Genomic DNA, 22948 nt, shown 5'->3' on the forward strand with positions numbered 1-22948 from the left:
TTTCTAGAGGTGGGGCTTATAAAGGAGTGAGTTTACCACCAAGCAAACGTGTCTGGTTTGCAGAAATCCTTGCTTTGTTTTATTTCTCCTTCGTTCAGATGTCCTCCAGACAATCTATTTGCAGTATTGCAAGGATGAAGTTGTTTTATGGCCTGTTTTGTGATGTACAACATAGAGTCGTGCTCTCCTTGGAGCGCTGTTCTGAAATTAATTTCCTTCAGCCCACAAATTAAACTCTCTTATGGATATTGATATGTTTAGAGTTCTTCCAAAGCATTTCATGGTACTTGTTAGATTTTTCTTGTAAGCATAGTTATTAACTAAATTTTTCTTCTTCAGGTTGAACGTTTTAATAAAATAGTGTTTGAAATTGGGTATACATAGTCTGTGATGTAGGAACATGTTTAGTACTAAAGCATACCTCTTTGAATTATCTGTGAATAAATTACCAGGAGCCTTAATAATATTTTCTCTTTAGAGAGTCATGAGTCCTTCCCAGTTAGTCAATGGGTTTAATCAGGCTCCATTATGAAGTGCTTGTCATTAAAAAGGGATGCATGTATAGGTGCTTGTGGAGGGATTTTTAGAACCTCCTAAGTTGTCACGATTCTGTCATTTTTTAGAGTAAATGGTTTCAAACTACACATTACTCTATCTTAGCATATACAGCCAATATTTATACCAAGTGATCCTTTATGCTTGGTACAATACTCTTTTACACCTTTCAAATATTTATGTTCAAGATTTTATAAGTTAGATTTTAGCATGTTCTTGCTGGAATTAGGGAAACATATGAGTTTTGAAATAAAAGCACAGGAATGAGTGAGGTGTGGTCAATCTGCTTTCAATAGGTCCTGCTTCCGCAGGAGCAAAGCAAGAACAGGCACTTCAACCGCGCTGTTAAGGCTCTGAGACGGACAATGCAGACACAAGCTTGGGTTGCTTGGTTTTTATTAACAGTCACGTTTGTATATGGGAAGAGTTTCACAGATCAAACAGGGAGATCCAAGCACACTCAGGGTTTTGACTAAACGGATACTATTACTAACACTGCTCACGGAGGCAAGCCTGATTCTACCTCCACCGGAACCACCTACCCTGCATTCTCCTGGGTCCATTTTGTACCCTAGTGTCATGACCCCAGCCTCCTTTAAGACTAACTATGAATGCCTCCACCCACATCTGCCCCTCCAATCTTATCATATTCCTCAATAAGAAATATATTTGATGTTTTTTCTTTACTTGACGAAGTAGAGTTATTATTGCAGAAATGAAAACTCAATGACCAACTTTAATTTTAAAACTAGAAAAGAGGAAAAAATGTCATCAATAATGAACTTGGGTAGAGTACAACAAGGAGTATGAGTTATTTTCAAAGGCAACATATCCTATTTTGTACATATTTGCATATAAAAGTTGTCCTTCCTCAGGGTCAGGGAGACAGGACTGTTGCAACGGCCTCCTTTGAAGTGCTGTTCTCTCTTCATTGATGATGTTCAGGGCCCAAAGAATTCAAGGGCAGCTCCTCCCCGCTTCTCCTCAGACTTGGATCTCACTCCAGTTTAGGCTTCTCTTTTTCTTCTTCTAAACCTAAAATAGAAGCAAAAAGCTTTATTGGAGCATCAGGCACAGAGCTACGCTGGTGCTGCTCACAGAATCTCTGGCCACCTCAGCTCACTGCCATCCCCATTTCTGTCCCTCTCTTCTAAGCTAAGAAGCCGGGTCATTTACAGTGTTCTCCAGAAATGTTGCCCTCAGTGAGCTCTTTCCTCACCCTTTCCTAACACATCCAAGACACAGTCAGCTCCTTATGCTTCTGGGAGTAGGACCCTGAGGCGGTATGACTCCTGACTAAGAGGCATTGCTCTGCATGATGGGTACTCAAGCTGGATTGCTTCTCAACCAGCCCCCAGCAGCAAGAGCCCTGTGGCTGATGCATTTAAATAGCTTCATTCATGGTACACATCAGTCCTGTCCATTCTCAACACCAGGATTCTGGGTTTCTAAACGCCAAAGGAGTCTTTCTTCTTAAAATCTGTTATTTTTAAAAAGCTCATGAGGCCCCATTTAGCTACAGGAGCTGTTTCTGCTTATACATATTTAACCCCATCCCTGGTCTGCCCCATGCTAGAGAGCAAATTCACAGCCTCCCCGGGCTATTCTCTTGGTCCCATACTTGTGCATGCTGGAACTCAAGGTCTGCCTGAGGGAGTCAACCCATTCAGATCTACTTTTCCGGAAGGACTTGTAGGTACTGGATCAGTAAGGCCTTGTCTGTTGTCTGCAGTGTTGGCTGATGAAGGTTCATTTTCCTGAAGTTGAAATTGTTTAGTCCATTCCTGCTAGTTATACTTAAATCCAGAAATTCTACTTCTTTCTTGCTTCCTTCTTTCCTTCTTTCCTTCCTTCCTTTCACTTCTACATAAACATTTTTCTAGTCTTCCCAAAAGTTCTTGAATACTTTTTCTTTTAATAGCGGTAATGAAAAACAACAAAGGAACCTCTAAATACTGTCTTCCTGGTCCTGCTAGCATTCTTTTATAAATGTCTAGATCTCCAAGTGCAGAAACACTTTTGTTCTTAGTCACAATCTTAGTGCTTTTTAGCGTCTATTTCAGAGTAGATACTCAGCTAATCTTGTTAGATAATAAATGTGCTTAGAGGAGACTCTGAAATCAGAACTAGCAGGAGAGAAATAAGCAACATGTAGGGTCCCCAAATGACAAAAAGATCCAAGATCCAAGGGTTGCAATTATTTTAGGGCACATGTTAGAGACACCCCTCCCCTACCAACTCCCAGTCCCAGCTAGCTTCGTGGAGACTGGATGATGCAGTGGGATGTGAGCGAATGCTCCTGAGCAAACATCCTCTTTCGTGGTTGACTTTCGCAAGGAAGGAACTGTTAGAGATCTAAAATACTCTTTCCAAAAATCTGTCTCCCAGATCACGTGAGGGAAACATCAGACCTAGGAATAAGGGCATGAGAAGAGAGGAGGAGAAATTCAACCGTAAGAATAGACACTGTGTCTTTGTTGTTGGGTAGGTCCCCCACAGCAATGGCAGTTGACATGTAGGCTCCCTTCAGATGGCTCACACGCCCGAGTCTCCACTTCTGTCCTATGTTTTCTACACACGAGCAAAGCTGGGGGTGGGAGGATGAAAAACAGTTTGCTTTTTCTCGTTAGTCTCATTTGTCTAGAACGTTCTGCTGTTGGGTCGATGTGGCAGCAATGGTGGGATCTTCGACCGAGGGCCAACTTCGAGGACCTGGGCTTCCCTGATGTGGGGAGGGAAATGGCTTCTCACATATGTTAGTTTTTTAGTCATGAGGTAGAAAGGAATAAATAATCACATAGCTATAAATGATGAAAGAACTGAATGCATTTCCACAAAACAACAAAACCAGGCAGACCCATCAAAGAGCTGAGGCAGGCTGTACCTGCGGAACACAGGGGTCAAGGCTGACCAAAAGGAAGGTATCCAGACATATTCCACAGCAGGGAGATTGTTCACACTAGGCGGCGGTGTTCAGAAAGGGGGAGAATGGGATTTCTGTCATGGGGCCAGGCAACCTGGATGGACATTATGGAGAAGGGGCCTATTCCTCCACTTGGAGGCCTGGGTCTGACTTCCTCCCCCAATCCCCTCTTGCCTATTCTCTCTCCTCTTGTCTGTCTTTCACTCTTGAGCGGTCTTGTTTCTGGTCTTAAATTTGACTCTGGTGAGAACAGTTGCCTTAGTCAGAGTTACTGGAGTTAGGACAGTCTTAACTGAAGGACAGAAATGCTTCAGGTGTCATGGGTTGACTTGCACAATCATATGCCCAAGTACCCACAGAACTTCAAAATGTACAAGAATGCCCAGGGTGTGGTCAGACATTTTTTTTTTCTTAAAGAAAACAGGCATCTGAGTCATGGATCCACGCAATCGCCGCAGAAGAAGCCAGAATGAAAGGCAGTCATCCAGCACAGCCTGTGAAGGATCCTCGTCTCTGAATTGCAGGACTAGTGTTGTCTTTGAGAGTTTTAGACCCCACTGAAGTACCGGCCTGGACACAAAGCTCAAACACAGCATGAAAGAAAGACCAATGAGTCGAGGCCTTTCGGTCATTAGTCCTTCTTAGGTTCCAGAGTACAGCATCCTTCCCTACTGTGATCCCTGTCCAGGATTTGGAGAAGGGTGAAACTACTGTTCTCTGGGGGTCTGAAGTCAGGGCCCAGCCCTTCCTTGTGAGCCTTGGGGTCACAGCATTCAGTCGAAGGGGATTATTCTCAAGTCTTTCAATTAAAGGAAATTTCCTTTGCTTGCTCTCAGATTTGCTTGGGAGCCATGATCCCCTCAGTCTCTTTTCTTTCTCCCATTTGGTAGAGGACTGCCCATCCTAGGTCTGCACCACCATTATGTTTTAGAAGGAGGTAATGTTGCCTGGTTTTACATGTTTACACAAACTGGGAGAACAATTTTGCTTTGGGATGACTTATGACCAAATCTTATACATACATGGTTTAGAGGTTTGTATCATACTTAGGGAGAATGTTTTTATTATTATTATTATTATTATTATTATTATTATTATTATTAAAGAGTTGATGTCAGAATGGCATTTTGGGGCCACAGGGATGAAAAGAATATATTTTACCTGTGTGAAAAATGTGTGTGTGTGTGCACGCATATATGTATATATATACACATATATACACACACATATATGTATATATGAAATATACTTATGGTAGGGGGACTATTATTTAGAACCATCAACCTGTGATGTTGCTCCCGAATTCCCAGTGTCTTGAGCTATAACTTTATTTGGATGAAGTCTTCACAAAGTTAACAAGAAGTTATTATGGTGAATGCCATTACATATGACTGCTCTCCTTCTGAACAGGGAAACTGGGAGACCATGTCATACACAGGGAGTACATCTTTGAGTATGAAGATAAGTAGCTCAGGACAGGCCGGGGGCCACCTTCCTCTCAATGATCTCCTAAGGAATCACTCCAGAGAACATTTTGCTTTTGACCTTCTGGAATCTACGCATGACATTCAACCTGTTTCTCTTGTTTAGAATATTCAGCTTGTGGTGTTTTGTTACAGTAAACACAAACAGTTCTTACAAATTCACCTTAAGTCGCTTTATTTGAAAAAAAAAAAAGCAAGTGCTTGACTATTAATTTAGCTTATTTTAAGGGCTTGCATTTCCCAGCAGACAGGTCTGTTTTGTGTTTCTGAAACATGGAGCCCTTCTGCATGTTCACTAGACGTGACAAGCAGATGAACCTTGGGTGGGGTCACTGCCTTTACCAGCAACTGTCTGAATAGGGCAGTTATAGGCCTCAGACACCTATGCAAAGGAGGGGAAGGGTTTAAATAATTTCGAGGATTCTTCTCTCAGCTGTGATGGTCTGCAACGTGTTTTTCATCTTGAAGTTGTAGCATAAGCAAGCCAGAGGATTTGAGTCTTTGAAAACCATGAAGGATTCAGCAAGGTGGCTTAAGTGCAGCATCCCTTCTAGGCGGAGGATACCCACTGAAGAATGACGGGTGACAACATTTTATACCGTACCAGAAAGTGATCATCACGTGCATGAACACCCACACGTATGCCTAGACTACTTTTAATCTGTACTTTCAAACCCAACTGTGAAATTGACTGGGTTAAGTGTCAGATGAGAATCAGAGAGAGCTAGGCAGACATCTAAAGGTGGCAACTGATGATCCTCAATTCAAACCCATTGTTGGCAGAAGGAGCGGTGGGATCCGTGTTGCCAGATCTTAAAATATCTGATAAGGAGAGAAAGTCCAGCTGTGGTATGAAAATTTCCAATTTTTAAGTGTTGGTGAATAAATAAAAATTCCACTATGTGACAGAATGAAATTTCTTAGTATGCAAATTTAGGAGCTAGGATTAGAAAAAAGGCTCGGTCAGCAAAGTACTTGCCTTGCAGGCACGAGGACCCTAGATCCCTAATACACAGATTAAAATTATTACATATTTGCATGAATTTGTAGTTCCAGGTGCTGAGGAGGTAGACACAGGCAGGTCCTGGGACCCACCGGCAAGCCCGCCTAGCCTACATGGTGAGTTCTTGGGCAATGGTGAGCCTGTCCTTAAAAGTATAAATGTAGACGATGTCTGAGGAGTGACATTGAGCTACATAAGAAAACTTGGTCTTCACCTTATGTGAATCTGTGAGAGCAGACAGAAGTTACCTGCATCTAAAACACGATTATGAGACAGACATATGAGCATCAGATGAACACATGACCACACGCTTGAGAAAGCCATCTGTGGGAAGACGCTGGCTTGACACAAACAACAGTTCCTATGGGCTCCCCTAGATAAATGTAGAGCAAATTATTCTCTGTACAGAAATACGTGATCAAACGGTGACTGACTTTTATGCATGCCCTGTAAGAAAAAGGTGAAGACTGGTCAACCAGTATAGACAGTTAAAAACAAACAAACAAACAAACAAACAAACGAACAAACAAACACCCTCAGTGTTGCTATTCACTTTTAAATCCTCACTCAAGGCTGCTGGTAAACAACTCCTTACAATCCAGACTGAATATTTATCTCCTCTGCCACTCAAGCCATCTGCTCAAGGAAGCGGCAGAGTTATGGGCAAATGTCTCCCAGAATCGAGGACATCAAGAGGACAGAGGAAGCCAGAAGTCTTTTCCCCAGGACTGCACACAATCGCTTAAATCTAACTACAGCCATTCTCTGAGGAAGGTGAGGAAAGTTTGTATTTTATTTCAAAAACATTTTTAAGTGCACCCCGCGATTCTATAATTTAAAGGAGAAAGATTACTGCTTCCGTTGAATGGGGAGGGGGAACATCACGAACAGATTACTGTCTGGCTCTCCGAGCTGTGGCCTGAACAGATTAAAAACTGGGGTCATTCAGCGTCTGCGGTCTCGGAAGAGGCGCACACAGAACCAGTCTGCTTCAGTGACTGTGGCAGCGACTACTTAATTCGTCAAGTGGACTGAGGTCCTGCGCAGTGATGGTCCTCAGTCAGCGTTCAGCACTGATGGATCACACGTCACTTACAGGTGACATCCAGCATAAGGGACTGTGTCCAAGGAGATGTCCAGGTCTCTCTGAAACCCCCGCACCATCACCCCCTGGCTGTGTTTTCATGTGGGATTCAGATCACTACACGTTCAAGCTCTTGCCTCTCCAAACCTTCCAGCGTTTGCTTATCTTTACATAGATTTTTGACAGGGTTGGCATAGTTTAAAGAAGACTGGGTGTCTTGAGAAGGAGGAGGCTTGGCTATAAATAGAAACAAAAGAGAAATCAAGTCAAAGGTTAAAGGAGCCTTAGCAGCCATGAAATACATCGCATCTGTCCATGACCTTCCGCTCCGGCAAAGGGCAGCCACCTGCAGTGTTTATTGTTCTGGCTTCACAGTCATGAGATTCCTTTGAGCCGGCCGCACCCATGAAAAGATGATATAAAAAAATGAGATCTGGTGACTTTTAATGAAGCCAGTTGAATAACTTACTATTTAATTTAGGGTCTGTTCACTATGGCAGAATCCTGGAGATCGTAGCTGGCTTCGCTTTTGCTCCCCCTGTCAACACCGTATTTTTTTTTTCTATATATAATTTTATGAGCATGCTTCTTTTATCTCTAGGTTTGGATGTTTTACTACCTAATAAGAGCAAGTGAGAAATAAACCTTTCGGGTAACACTGCCAGCAGCTCCTAAATTAATGCTGCAATAAAAAACAAAACAAAACAAAACAAAAAAAAACCCACGAAGCTTCCGTAGAAGACTGAAGAGGAGCCGGCTGCCAGCGCTCCCCTCGGCCAAGGGTCTCGTAGGCAGCACTGCTCTTCCTTTATGAGCCCGGAATGATACTCACTTCTCGGGGCATCCCAGATGTAGCTGTTGAGTGCTTCTCCGAGCAAGTACAGGGAATTCATTAGGAGGGTTGTCGACCCAAAGAAGATGATCCTGGCTCCTGAGCCAATGTGTTCCAGGAAAGGGTACACCCACATGCCGGTGACATGATGTATCCAGCACACCCTGCGTTGGAATTGGAAAAGAGACAACGGTAGAGTCCCAGCCATGACAGATGTCAAAGCCATGGTGTTGCAAATGCAAACCCATGCCACTAGCAAGGAGCTCCTGTCTATCCACACACTCTGTCTGTTAACATCTTGTGTGATTCTGGGGAAGTTCCCAGTTAGAAGTCAAACTGTCCATCCACACCAGCCCAACCACCACTTCTCTTTGCCATTCTTTGCTGTGTCTTATTTGTCCCAGGCACCCGGTCAGGGCCCCACGCTGCACTGAGTGACACATCTGCCTGTCTCCTCCTTTCCGGCACCGTCTTCTTGTCTTTAACGACACTTAAAAGGTTTTGGTCAGGGATTAGAAACTGCCAGGGGATTTAATACTGTTATACAATCTTTTTAATCTCTCCTGTATACAATGGAACAATGCAGCATTAGGCAATCACCCTAGACGAAAGCTGACAGTATATGCCAGGTTTCTTGCCATGCTACCTTTCAGCGAGACCAGAACACGGGCTCATTACTCTGCATACACAGGCTTCCTGCCTCCCTGATCCTCAGGTTCACTTCCCTTCTAAATGCCTGTGCGTGCCCACTTGTAATTTGCTGGGCTGGATGTTTCTGGTTCTGTGGGAATGGCAACACCAAGTAGCATTGCCTCCCGGAGCTTAGTGACGGTGTCTCCTCCACCGTCTCAGTACAGGCACGGCTGCTGGGAGCTGTTTTCTGTATTATTTGGGGGTTCACTTCTTTACTTAAGAGTGCCGGTTTTGGTGAGTGAAATACAAATAACTATTACATCAGGAAATAAGGTTACTCTCTAGACCTTAGTGTTCGGGCTTGGCTATCTCCCTTTCTGGTTCCATTCTTTTACTAACGTGGACACACTTACGTAAGGGCTTCACTGGTGGCAGGAAGGCTTGGGCCTTCACTACAGAGCTTCCTTTATTTCTGTGGGTAAAGCCCAATCGCCACTGAGGCGAAACTTACTCTGGTGGCGAGTCTGAAAGCATTTCGGGTTTTTAAATGAACGGAGCACAGACTCACAGAGCCCAAATCATACACAGATGTATTCATATGCAGGCATAGCACATTCGTGGTATTAAAATGTTGTGGTTTATGGTTCTACTTTTATGATATCTCCAGAATAATGGAGAGTGGAGACTGTAACACACCAATATATTAGCATTTGGAACAGCCAAGTATTGGAAAGAACCTATGCCCATCAAAGGAGGAATGAAGGTACAAAGAGTTGTATATAATATACAGTGGGATGTTATATTGTACAAGGAAGGAGAACGCTTTAGTATACGCTACAATACACACTGAACCTCAGAACATAATAAAGGAATCAAACACAGGAAAACTTGCGGTTATTCCATTTATAGGAGGCACTAAAACAGGCAAATCAAGAGACAGAAATCACAATGGAGATGATTATGTATGACATTCTCGGTCAAAAACTGCTCCCAAACCCATGTACCGAACGAAGGCACAGTCCTCAAAGCAGCAGCGTCCTGTGGTGGGGCCTTTGGAAGGTGTTTGGATCCTGAGGGCTTTGAGCCAGCCTGTGGATTAAGCGGTTGATGCATTCCTAGTTAACTGGCTATTGGGAAGTTGAAGGCGCTGTGAGGTGTAAAGTCTATTTAGGGGAAGCGGGCTGTTGGGACTGCCTTTGAAGGCTACCCTTTCACCACATTCCTTTCAGTCCCCACGAGATGAGCAACTTTCCCGTTCTACTTTCTTCTTTGTGAGTGCTGTCAGAGCTCATGACATGGACAGAAACCGCTGATGCTGGGATGGATGATAAATAAGCCTTCCCTCCCTTTAAACTGTTCACCCAAGGATATCGTGTTTGTTTTCGTTGCTTTTTTCTGTGTGTAACAGCAGTGGAAATGTCACTAATACACAAGGAAATGAGGGGAAAGGAGGAAGAGGGAGTTTGTGTCGTAGATGTTGAAAAATTCGGGGGCTCGACATCATAACTATACCACGTAAGTATACATCTACAGATGGTGAATAATTCCACCGTATTCTCTCTTTTATTAAAAGATTTATTTATTTATTATAAATCAGTACACTGTAGCAGTCTTCAGACACACCAGAAGAGGGCATCAGATCCCATTACAGATGGTTGTGAGCCACCATGTGGTTGCTGGGAATTGAACTCAGGACCTCTGGAAGAGTAGTTGGGTGCTCTTAACCACTGAGCCATCTCTCCAGCCCCCTGTATTCTCTTAATGAAGCCAAAATAATTCTGTGAAAAGCGTTATCACACATGCACTAAGAGTCCACGGGATGATTCCTAATGATACTCTGCTATACCCATAACCGGAGCCTCACCTGATAGGCTTCATCGAGCCACCAATGGGAGCAGACACAGAGACCCACAGCCAAACATTAGGTGGAGCTTAGGGAACCCTGGAGAAGAGGGAGCCAGAAGGGTCAAGTACACCACAAGAACATGGCCCTCAGAACCAACTAATCACGGCTCATATCAGTTCACAGAGACTGACGCCACAACCAGGGAGCCTGCATGGGTCTAAGCTAGGTCTTCTGTGTGTATATGATGGCTGTGTATTTTGTTGTTCACATGGGAATCCTAACGGTGGGAACAGGGGCTGGCTCTTGGGACCCTGTTCCTCCTACTGGATGGTCTCCTGCAGCCTTGATCAGAGGGCCTGCGTCTGGACTCAATATGCTCTGGTCGATATCGCTGGGTAGCCTGTACTTCTCTGAAAGGGACAGAGGAGGAGTGGACCTAGGGGAGAGGGGGCAGGGGAGAGGAGGGGAAGAGAGAAGTGGAGGGAGAGGAAACTCTGGTCAGGATATAATATATGAAACACTAGCAAAAAGGTTTTTTTGTTTTATTTTGTTTTTGTTTTTGTTTTTTAGCAGAAGGACTGGTAGAGACCAATGGAAATTAAACTGTTGATTGTCGGTATGAGATGTGGAGTTGATATGACTTGCTCTGTTAGTCATAAATCACTGGCGGTTAGATCTTTCTTGTCTAGTTTTAACTAAGGTAAGGAGGTGTTGGGCAGCTACCAAGTGGCCTCCATGTAGGAAATAAGCAACAGATCCCCAACTTCATGTTATCAAAGAGTCAATTAGTTTTACAAACCCGTTACAAACCTGACTCACTGTAAGACCCTTTCCTCCATTAGGCAAACTGGGGGTGCAATTCATCTCTGAATGGCACTTACATTCTGCATATCTGTTCCTGCTACTGTGCTGGCCTTTAGTGGACTGGGCCTTTCATTTATTGTTCTTAGGATCTGCTGCTAAGCCTGAGGTTTGCTCCTCAGCAAGTGTAATGCACGTTTGATCTACACGGGACCAACATATAATGCCTATGTGTCTTTAGTTAACTTCTACATTTATGTGTCCAGACCGGATCCTTCCTGAAACTTTAGAATTCCATGACCAGTCACCACGTCGATACCACCGTGGACAAACGATAATTCTGACTTGAGCTTTCCACGTATCATCCCGCCATCCCTACACTCTGACTCCTGTGCAGTCGGCCTGTCGCATGCTCTATCATCTGATGTGCCCCTTATCCAACCCCTGAAAGGGTTGGTTAGCCCCATTTCACAATAAGCTGAGGCCAAGCCAAGCACCGTCGGGAAAAACTGGGAAAGCCAGGAGCGAAATGCACAGTTGTTTCCCCTTTGAAACAACTTTAATTTATTTATTATGTATATAATGTATTATAGTCCTTGGACCCTTTGTTCCTAACATGTCCCACTTCTCCATCTATGTCTCTGCTTTTACATGAGTAATTAGGATTGTTTGCATGAATGTAGGTGGTGGGAGAAAAGTTTGTGGGAGCCCAAAGAACTTAACAGTGGCTACGCTGATGAAGGAAACCCACCCTTCACACCCCAGCAGCAACCCAAATAGGAGTGGGGCCTCCAGAGCCCCTGTCCCACCCATGCATGATCTCCTTTTTGCTGTCTGGCTTGCTTTCCCTAAGGCACATGATATTGTCTCAAAATAGCCATTTTTGCCCTCTGCTCTGTAATTTTATTTTATTTTTTTATCATTTCAGGTAGAGATGTAGAAGTCCTGTTACTTGGGCTTCCACCTGGATTGGTGTGAATGATGTATCCACTTGTCCTAACAGGTTGTGATTTCACCATTTGCTTCCTTGATGTTATCACAGTTAAGTTTTTTGCACAAAGCTGACTCATGGCCTTGCTCATCTGTGAATGGGGAGTTCTTAGATCTTGGTTCGTTTTCAACTGCTGCCTCATTTTTAAAGTTTTCTCATGTAAGTGCCCAGATATCTATGCTTAAGGCGACGGCAACTTATGTTAGAGATTTTTCCGCAGAAATCAACAGCCAGGGTTAACGTGTGCATGTGTGCGTGGGTATACCTATGTACATGCATGTGCATATTAATGGGCGTTATAAGACTTCTGAATTGTATGTTTTATCACATATACTTCTAATGCACTTATTTGAAATTTACAAGTTAAAAAAAAAAAAAACCAACGCTTGTCCATGACTTCCCTCTGAGCACTTTGCAAACAGAGATGGAGAGGTAAAGTTGACGGAGGAGATGCCTATATAAGAGCACTTGCAAGCGAGGGCACAGTTTCAAAGGCCAGGAGCTGCAGAGATGGCTCTGCTGTAGGGCTAAGACTCATAACAATTACAAAGGCCAGGATAGGAGTGCCTTGGAAGCACAGGGATTATCTTCTGCTCTTGAAAAGATTGCTTATGTCCAACTAGTCATCTTGGTGCATTCTCTTGCATATTCAACTTGCTTTCAAGCCTTTCTTCATGGCTGATATGTTCAAATGACTTTCATAATGTGCAATAAAAAAAAGCTTTCAACAATTTCATAACCATTGTTCTTTGACTCTCCTTCTCTCCGAGGCAAATTAGTAACCGATGAGTACTTACTGATTCCCTGAACTCTGCATTGCTCCTCTGCCAACGTAACTTAGTGTTTTTAAAAATATGTTACAGACACACACACACACACACACAGAGAGAGAGAGAGAGAGAGAGAGAGAGAGAGAGAGAGAGAGAGAGAGAAAGGGGGGCTTATGTGTATCTATTCCTTATTTTATGTGTTTGAATGTCTTGTCTAAATGTATGTCTGTGCACCATGTGTGTGTCTAAATGTATGTCTGTGCACCATGTGTGTGTGGGGGCCAGAAGAGGGCACCACACCCCTGGAACTGGTGTTACACACAGTTGTGAGCTGCCATGTGGACGCTGGAGACTGAACACGGGTTCTCTGGAAAAGTGAACTTAACCACTGAGCCATCTCTCCAGTTCCTACCACTTCATCCTTAATGTCCCAACACAGCATGCTTATTGGTTTGGTTGCCATTTCTCTTTCCTTTTGTCCCCTGCCACACTGAACAGTCTTTTTCACCCTCTGTAAGTTCATTCACTATTCTACCATGAAATGTGGACTTCATGGTCTTACTTTAAGCGTAACGCTGGTTGGTCTGCAGGCATCTAAGTGTACTGTGTGCTTGTCTGGGGCCTTCACAGGCCAGAAGAGGATGTCAGACACATTGGACCGGTGTTATAGAAGTTGGGAGTCACAAAGTTCAAAAGAACAACTGTTCTTTTGCAGGAACAGTAAGCTCTTTTACCCAGTGAGTCATTTCTACAGCCCTGGGCATTCCTTGAAGCTTAGTTTATAATCACTTTTTTAATGCTATGCATTCCGTTGATAAATTCATGGCTGTGGCTTCCCACCCATCACATACATAGAGAGTTCACAGACTTCTATCCCTACCTAGTTATCTCTTCTATGTTTTAGAAAATATTCTCAGTTCTCAAAGCAAGTCATTTTGCACATCTTAACTCTGACTCCAACTCAGTCTTTCTACAGCCAACGTTATTTCTATTTCTGGACAGACTTCCCGAATTCCTCAACTCTGAGAATGGTTTCATTTTGCAACTCAGACACCTGTCAACGTCTCCCCCTTTCATCACGCACGGTCTGATCAAGGTTACCTCAACCGTCTCTGCAACACATTGATTTGTTTTTGATTTCTATTTAATTTGTGTGACAATTTCTCAGTCCGGAGACTGCAAGAGTTTCTATGTTGTGTCTTCTCTCTTTTCCCTACTTTTCTACTGTCACACTGGGCGCCATGAGTTTTCTCTGTCACAGATATGAGCACATTAACTTTTAACCCGTCAGTGGTTCTCCATTCGTCTTTGTTATACACAATGAGTGTAGACACCCGCCTCACAGCGGCTCGTCTGTTTGCTTCTTTTTGAATCCTTTCTCCTTCTGCTCTTTGGAGTCTAGTTACACCGATTGGCATCTGGTCCCGATTTCCCACGTTCCCTCCTGTAATGAGGATTTTCATGTGTGCCTCTTCTTCCCTATGCTGGTTGTTACCCATCCTGTAGATTAGTGAACTTGTATCTATCTTCAGATATCCTAGTTCTACTCTGATAAACAAGCAGCCATCACTCTACTCAGAGAAGTCTCCCCTCTCCAACTCCCCCCGTCCATCAGGTTAATTCAAATATAGTAAGTTCTTAGGGAACCATAGATATATTTTTTTTTATTTAGGCTCTTTTACTAGAGCTTAAATTTGAGTCCTAACTTGACTTGAACTAGAGTACACGTTTTGTAAGGCTTAGAAGCTGTCAACTTAGCAGTTCCCACTAGGCCTGTCATATGTCAGGAACCTGAGTGGATGACGAGAAGCCATTTAAGCTGTGCCAGATGAGGAAGATTTAGTTGAATAAAGATGGGAGGAAAGAACTTTTTAGCTAAAAGGAATATCCAAAGACCCAAGAAAAAGGGAATCTTGACTTAAGATAGTCAAGAAGAAACTTTTTTTTTTCTTGCTGAGATCAGGGTGGGGCTGGTGTCAACTCTGGGTGGTCTTCTTAAATCATCCAAACGTTAGACTCTATCAAGTGTAGTGAGGAAGAAGTGTTTGAAGCATATCAAATAAAGTGGACAGATGGAACTGAAAATCAATTCTATCCGGAATAGTGGTGGCCTAGATGGAAATGGCAGCATTGGAAATGAAAATTAATGGACAGTTTCATAAGATATATAGACCAGCATCTATCAAAGTGTAGGTCATAAGCAGATGTTGCTTACATTGAACCACAGAGAGACTGTTTACCCAAGGACAAACACTATATACCTTTCCCCTGTTCCCTGAAGCACTGGTTGTTCAGTATTTGCCAATAACCACTGGTAACAAACATTAAAAACAAAAACAAGATATCAGAAGAAAAATGTCAGACATACGATGATGCAAACTGGCTTGCAAAAGGAAAGTTTCAGTCATATGGAAATGCATGCACGATCACACACACACACACACACACACACACACACACACACACACACACACCACATCCCGGCTAGGTCATGACACAGAATGTGGTTTTTCAATTCATAGTAAACATTAAAAATAAAATGTACTCTCTTCAGAAATGGAATTAGAGGACTTGGTGATTGACTGGGCTTATACGGTGAAGCCTCTGAGGTGAGTTAAGGATTAATCATAGATTCCTGGCTTGATGAGCCAGGTGGAGAGGGTTGCCATTTCCTGAGATAGGAAATAAGGCAGTGAGGATGCTGCCTTCAGGGGATGAGGAGTTCTGTCTGGACACGCTCAGTTTGAGGTATCCAAATGATATACAAGGGGAGTCCCGAAGGCCGTTAGTTACATGGGTCTGAAGTGGCAACACCAACTGTCAACAAAAATGTTCACTGTCAACAAAATGCTAGGGAACAGACTGTGACTATCTCCATGAGAGTGTAGTACAGAAAGCATCAGGAAAACTGGTTCATGAAAGAGCTCCAAAAAGGGTTGTGTTTCAAGAGGAAGATGGGAAAATGGGACTAAATAGGTAAACCATGAAATGTGGGCTAGGGATATGGGTGTGAGAGAGAGGGAAATGTGGTTTCCTGAAGCCAGGGAGTGGTTCAAAGACACCATGTCTATTAGCAAAGAAACTGAGAATCAAGAGTTACCTGGCTTCCCGTTTGTCAAGTGCAAGGAAGGACATTTTCAGATTGTGTGTGTGTGTGTGTGTGTGTGTGTGTGTGTGTGTGTGTGTGTGTAGTATTATTGGAATCTACTTTGGGTATTGACTGCATATCACATATTGATGAAGAGTTAAAAAATCTGACCTCAAATTTAGTAGCTCACTTGGTCACATGGACAAAGATCATGAGCTGGGACAGTGACATGAATGAGGTCCCCATGTCAACCCTTCCTTTTCTGGCTGTTATCCTTATTTATCCTGAATGGACACAGAAGCTATCATACCACCAGGAGCCTTTTTAGATCCCTGATTATTTAAGGAGGCTAAAAGGATACTATTCAAATTTAGATAAGGAGCTAGGTGACTTGAAAGTTAGGCTTTCGCAATTCCTATAGCCAAGAATGACTCCCAGGGGAGAGATAAGGACAGCAACCTACACACAAAACCTTCTGCCCAAAAATGTGTACAGCCTACAAGATGTGCAGGGATGAAGGACAGAGAAGGAGGGAATGGCCAGCCAATGACTGCCCCGAATTGAGACCCATCCCATGGGCAAGAATCAAACCCTCACACTATTAATGATGCTCTGTTATGCTTGCAGACAGGAGCCTAGCATAACTGTTCCCTGAGGGGGCTTCACCCAGCAGTCAATGGAAAGAGATGCAGGGACTCACAGTCAAACATTAGGTGGAGTTCGGGAAGTCTTATGGAAGAGTTGGGGGAACGATTGAGGGACCCAAAGAGGACAGGAACTCAATCGGAAGACCAACAGAGTCAACTCAGCTGGACCTTTGGGGCCACCCAGAGACCGTACTACCAACCAAAGAGAGTGCATGGGCTGGACCTAGGGCCCCTGCACATATGTAAGAGATGTGCAGCGTGGTCTTCATGCAGACCTCCCAACAACTGGAGTAGGGGCTGTCCCTGAATCTGCTGCCTGCCTGTAGATCCCATTTGACTCACTGAAACACCTTGTCTGGCTTCAGTGGGAGAAGATGTGCAGTGACTTGTGCAAGGGAGATGAGAGGGATAGTGTAGTGTGTGAAGGAAGGAGGAAGGAGGAAGGAGGAATGGGGTAGGATCTGCAAGAGGGGATACTGGGAGGAGGGGGCACTGGTATTGGGATGTAAGGTGAATAAACAAAAAAATTAAAAGAAAGTTAGGCTTTTAGCTTGTAAGACACACATATAGACTTATGTTCCACAGCGGTTTATAGCCAGCTATGTTTGTAGGCTGGTGACAGGCACTATGCTTTCTGGGAGCCCTTCTTTAGGGGTAGGTGCTATGTTTGTATCATTTTACAGATGAGAATGCTGAGGCCCAGTGAGGTTGTGTAGTGGAGAAGCTAGACACATGTCTCAGAAGGTCAGGTTTTAACTTGCTTAGCCGGCTGCTCTGCTGCCCCAGAGGTCAGTCTATGATGAATGGGAACGGAATCCTGGAAACCCTTTAATATGCTTAGAAACCAAAAATGACTTAGGCATGAAATCTCTCTATAAAGTTTCCCCCCTCTGAATATAAAAGCAACTCACAGGATCGTAGAAATGTTGCAAAAATGCAACATAAATCACTTTTAGTGAAGTTTTAACACAAGATTGGGTGTCTTGTAAAACTCAAGGATCACATTTTATAACTTCCTTTGAGAAGAGGGGAAACCACTGCGGGGATAAAACGCTCCTTTGGAGGAGGCGATGACTTATCTTTTAAGAAACAGTCACACCACATGTGTATTTAACCTATGAGGACTCACTGTACTTGCCGAGCAATGGCCTGAGTCCTGGGTAGGTAGCATAGCGTATGGACATCAACTCCTTGTCCCATCGTGTCTCTCAACCCTCTGATGCTTCTGCACTTCACCGTCAAGTCTATCCATTCCTGTGTTGAGTGAACTTTGTGTGCGACTTGAGGACTCTTCTGAAGGCTGCGTGAACTTTCTAGTACTGATTTAACAAGGGCCTGATTTATTGCATTTCGGCAACTCCGGAAGTTTTGTTTGTGTTGTTGTGGTGGCTGTTCACGGACTCACTCATTTGTGGGATGAACAGTAGCGTGGTGTGTAGGTGTGATTATGAGACTGTGAGGTGGTGAGTTTGCCTAGACTTGCTAATGAACAGGTAGCCGAGACGCAGGCTCTGTGAAGGGATGCTCGCTTAGATGGAAAAATGGGCTCAAAGCTTCTCTCACACTAGGTATTAGCAGTGCTAGAAAATGCGTCCGCTCACAGACAAGCACCACGCAGAGAGATGCACTGAGTCATGTTGAAGTACCATTTAGCTTACAAACAGCACTGCAGAAGCCTAGCGTTATACATTGGGGGTAGTTTTCAAGGTAATACCTTACAACACAATCAAAATTTAGTGTTCAATAAAGATTTCTTGATTATTTTCAATGAAGCTAGTCCCACAGATCCTGAAGTAGGCTTTCTCTCTCTCTCTCTCTCTCTCTCTCTCTCTCTCTCTCTCTCTCTCTCTCTCTCTCTCTCTCTCTGTGTGTGTGTGCCATGTGTCACACAGTACACAGTGCTCCGAAGGGACCGAGGCTTGAATTAAAATATGCACAGTCGCCATTTTGTAATTACTAGTAATTTACTTTAACAAAGGGCCCTCCTAATATTTCTCATTTGGGCCTCACAAATTACACATGGCTGTGTATGTAGCTAAGTCTTTAACACTTTGGAAAAACTTCTACCTCATTCATCTATTTTCGAATCACCTCGAACACTGTGGAATGCCTTTGATCCCCTCTCCAGGTTAGTAGGGTAGTTTCAACGCCGCCTGCTAATACGATCTAAAGTATGTGAATGAGCTAGAAGTTGACACCAAGACTAGAGAACACAGCAGAGATAGAGGATAAGTACGTAATTCGTCTCTGTAACAGGCAGATAATGGAGTTATTAGCACCATCAGCTTACAATGAAGTTTTTTTTTTTAAATATCTGAGCAAAGCAAACAAGCAGTGACAGAAGCTTTTCCAGTGTTTCTCTTTATATGGAAGAACATAACATTTCCCTGTACTCCACACAAGAATATTTTCAAGGTTACGAGTCCCTCCACCCATCCCCAGGGAAACAGGCAAATTGTGCAAGCCTTTCGGAATGAATTCTGTCATGAGGTCATGAGGGAATGTGTTTTCTTCCTGGTTCTAAATCACAAATATCGGAGTGATTTATCCACGAAGGAAGGCCAATAATCAACTTCAGAAAGTTTCCCTTTAGCACATCTCCTGGCACAGGCTTAGACAGGTTGCGAATGATTCGTTTCCAATGAGAACCACTCTCTCCAATCCGCCTGACTTTATGGTGATGTTTTCCTGGAGAGAATTCAATCTGAATTTCCCTCCATAAAACTCGTGGCTGGTTTTCCTTAACTTTAATCACTTGGAACTTCTCAAAGCACACCAGGTGCCAAGCATCAAGCTGCCACATTGAACACCGGAGGGAACATGTGTTCTTTCAGGAGGGAGGTGGGGACCCAGCAAGGGACCATTACGATCCATGTGACCACTGGAGTTGGCGGCTGAAGGAAGCCACACATTCACACTGGGAGGCGAGGAGGGACTGTCTGAATTCCACGGCAGATATCCTAATTTTCCACACTTTTGCAGAGAGTGACTTCACTTACTATTCTGACCCTCAGAGGCACTAAATGCTTTTCACTGGGACAGTTAAGAATTCCTCGCTGTCTTCCTCACTGCCTGTTCCGCACTCCACATCTCGCTGGCTACTTCTGGAGATCCTTTTTTTTTTTTTTTGAGTGCTGCCCCAATGTCACATTGTATAGTGAGAACATCTCTGCTCTTGTCACAGTGCTGCTTCTCCAGTGACAAAGGTTCTGTTGGTTTATTTTCCACTTACCATTCATGGATTAGGCCTGAGTGGTGGTGGCAGAGATGGGAACTGGGAACGTAGCAGTTCCTGAGGTAGATGTGGTCTATGACCAGAACCAACAGGCCCAGACTCAGAGCTCTCCGGCCCTTAAGTGACACATGAGACTCGCATTACTATTCAGGACAGCCCTAGAACATTGACAAGTGTTCTTTGCCAAAGTTTAACGTTTGTTTGTTACTCTGAATTAAACGATCAAAAGCTCCAAGAGCTTTATGTTTAAAGAAGCTGAAACCCCCAGCCTCAAGAATTGTAGCGCTTAGCTGCCCACTCACACCTGGCCCTGCCCCTCAAGCCAAGTCACATCTATTTCTTTCAGCCATTGCGTCAGGCCTTTGGCATAGTGCGCTGCATCCCCACCTCCACTACCTGAGGAACTCTGGGCACTTGATAGTTGCTGTGAGAACATACTTAGTGTTCTTCAGTGACATGACTCTTAGTAGGGCGATCACATACCAGGGTGGGCCCAACTCCTAAGGACAGCTTGGTGTCACAAACTAAAATTGATGGGAAAAGGAGGAGGAGGAGGAGGAAGAGGAGGAGAAGGAAGAAGAGGAAAAAGAAGAAAAGGATTAACCTCATAGTTGGGCGGTGTCCTGGCTAGTTTTATGCCAACTTGATACAAGTTAGAGTCTTTTGAGAAGAGGGAATCTCAGTGGAGGAAATGCCCCTACTGGATTGGCCTGTGGGTAAGGCTGGGCTCTATGTTTTCAGTGGGTGATTGATGTGGGAAGGCCCAGCTCATTGGGTGTGGCATTGGCCTTGGGTGGTATTGAGTAAGACATGGGGAACAAGCCAATGAGCAGGGCTCCTCCATAGCCTCTGCTCTTGCCCTTAGGTTCCTGTTTAGACATAGAAACTAAAGCCTTTCTTCTACAAGTTATTTTTATTTTTCTTATTGGATGTTTTTTATTTATTTATATTTCTTTTTTATTGTTTTTTTAAAATTTACATTTCAAATGTTATCCTAGTTCCCAGTTTCCCGACAATAAAACCCCTATTCTATCCCCCTCCCCCTCCCTTCTATGAGTGTGCCCCCCCCAACCACCCACCCCTTTCCACCTCCCTGCTCTGACATTCTCCTACACTGGAGGGTCCAGCCTTGGAAGGACCAAGAGCTTCACTTCCCACTGGTGCCCAACACCTATCTCTTCCCATCCTTTGCTACATATGCAGCTGGAGCCTTGGGTCTGTCCGTGTGTACTCTTTGGGTGGTGATTTAGCCTCTGAGAGTTCTGCTTGGTTGGTATTGTTGTTCTTATAGGGTTGCAAGTCCCTTCAGCTCCTCCAATCCTTTAACTCCTCCAATGGGGACCCCATTTTCAGTTTAATGGTTGGCTGCGAGCCTTTGCCTCTGGATCTGTCATGCTCTGACAGAGCCTCTCAGGAAACAGCTATATCAGGCTCCTGTCAGCACGCACTTCTTGGCATCAGCAATGTTGTCGGGGGTTTGGTGGCTGTGTGTATATGGGCTGGATCCTTAGGTGGGGAAGTCTCTGAAGGACCACTCCTTCAGTCTCTGCTCCAAACTTTGTCTCCCTATCTCCTCCTATGAATATTTTTGTCCCCCCTTTCAAGAAGGACTGAAGCAGCCACACTTTAGTTGTCCTTATTCTTGAGCTTCATGTGGTCTATGGATTGTATCTTTGAGCTTTTGGGCTAATATCTAATTCTCAGTGAGTGCATATCATGTGTGTTTATTTGTGATTGGGTTACCTCACTCAGGATGATATTTTCTAGTTCCATTCATTTGCCCATGAATTTCATAAAGCCGTTGTTTTTGATAGCTGAGTAATATTCCATTGTGTAGATGTACCACATTTTCTGTATCCATTCCTCTGTTGAAGGGCATCTGGGTTCTTTCCAGCTTCTGTATTATTATTATATAATCTTATTATATATATTTATTTATATATATTTATTATTTATTATATTTATTATATATTTATTTATTTATATATTTATATTATTTAATATATTTATTATATATTATTTATATATATATATTTATATATATATAAATTATATATCTTATTATAAATAAGGCTGCTATATGAACACAGTGGAGCATGTGTCTTTGTTATATGTTGGGGCATCTTTTGGGTATAAGCCCAGGAGTGATATAGCTGGGTCTTCAGGTAGTACAATGTCCAATTTTCTGAGGATCCTCCAGACTGATTTCCAGAGAGGTTGTATCAGCTTGCAATCCCACCAACAATGGAGAAGTGTTCCTCTTTCTCCACATCCTCGCCAGCATCAGTTGTCAACTGAGCTTTTTTTTATCTTAGCCATTCTGACTGGTCAGAATGCTCAGGGTTGTTTTGATTTCCATTCCCTGATGACTAAGGATGTTGAACATTTCTTTAGGTGCTTCTCAGCCATTTGATATTCCTCAGCTGAGAATTCTTTGTTTAGCTCTGTATCCAATTTTTAATATAGGGTTATTTGATTCTCTGGAGTCTAACTGCTTGAGTTCTCTGTATATATTGGATATTAGCCCTCTATCAGATGTAGGATTGGTAAAGATCTTTTCCCAATCTGTTGGTTGCAGTTTTGTCCTAACCACAGTGTCCTTTGCCTTATAGAAGCTTTGCAGTTTTATGAGATCCCATTTGTCGATTCTTGATCTTAGTGCATAAACCACTGGTGTTCTGTTCAGTAAAATTTCCCTAGACCTCATGTGTTCAAGGTTCTTCCCCACTTTTTCTTCTATTAGTTTGAGTGTATCTGGTTTTATGTGAAGGTACAAGTTATTTTTAAAAATCATGGTGTTTTATCACAGTAATTGAAACCCTAATTAATATAGATGGAAAAGGGTGGAAGGATGGTAATGGGAGGAGGTTGGAGTCAAATATGTTAAAATTTTCTAAAAAGAAAGAATTGTCAAATAAAAGTAAATAAAATTGTTTAAAGGAAAGGCGCTGTGTTGGTGTGGGATGGGGCGCTCTGTGAGTCCCACAGATCTTCAGTGCTGTTCAAGTCTATCACCGCATGACTCGTTTTCTCTCTGTGCATTCATCGATTGCACA

At 43.4% G+C, this 22948-nt stretch overlaps 1 protein-coding gene across 8 annotated transcripts in view; it reads right to left on the reverse strand.

Moving 5' to 3' along the window:
• Positions 1 to 934: 934 nt before the first annotated feature.
• Positions 935 to 22948, reverse strand: part of Aig1 (androgen-induced 1) — a 222909-nt gene continuing 200895 nt past the window's right edge. For 4 of the 8 annotated variants that reach the window (XM_039103609.2, XM_039103610.2, XM_006227642.5 and 1 more), the window contains 2 exons: positions 7882 to 8045; positions 6736 to 7286 (listed from right to left, as the gene is read on the reverse strand). In XM_039103609.2, the coding sequence (XP_038959537.1) occupies positions 7159 to 7286; positions 7882 to 8045 (292 nt within the window). In that variant the 3' untranslated portion in view covers positions 6736 to 7158. Of the gene's footprint in view, positions 1591 to 6735; positions 7287 to 7879; positions 8046 to 22948 lie in introns of those variants that run through there. The other 4 variants (XM_039103611.2, XM_039103617.2, NM_001134425.1 and 1 more) reach the window with 2 other exon arrangements.

This window comes from Rattus norvegicus, chromosome 1, assembly GCF_036323735.1.
Source record: "Rattus norvegicus strain BN/NHsdMcwi chromosome 1, GRCr8, whole genome shotgun sequence".
Classification (NCBI taxonomy): Eukaryota; Metazoa; Chordata; class Mammalia; order Rodentia; family Muridae; genus Rattus; species Rattus norvegicus.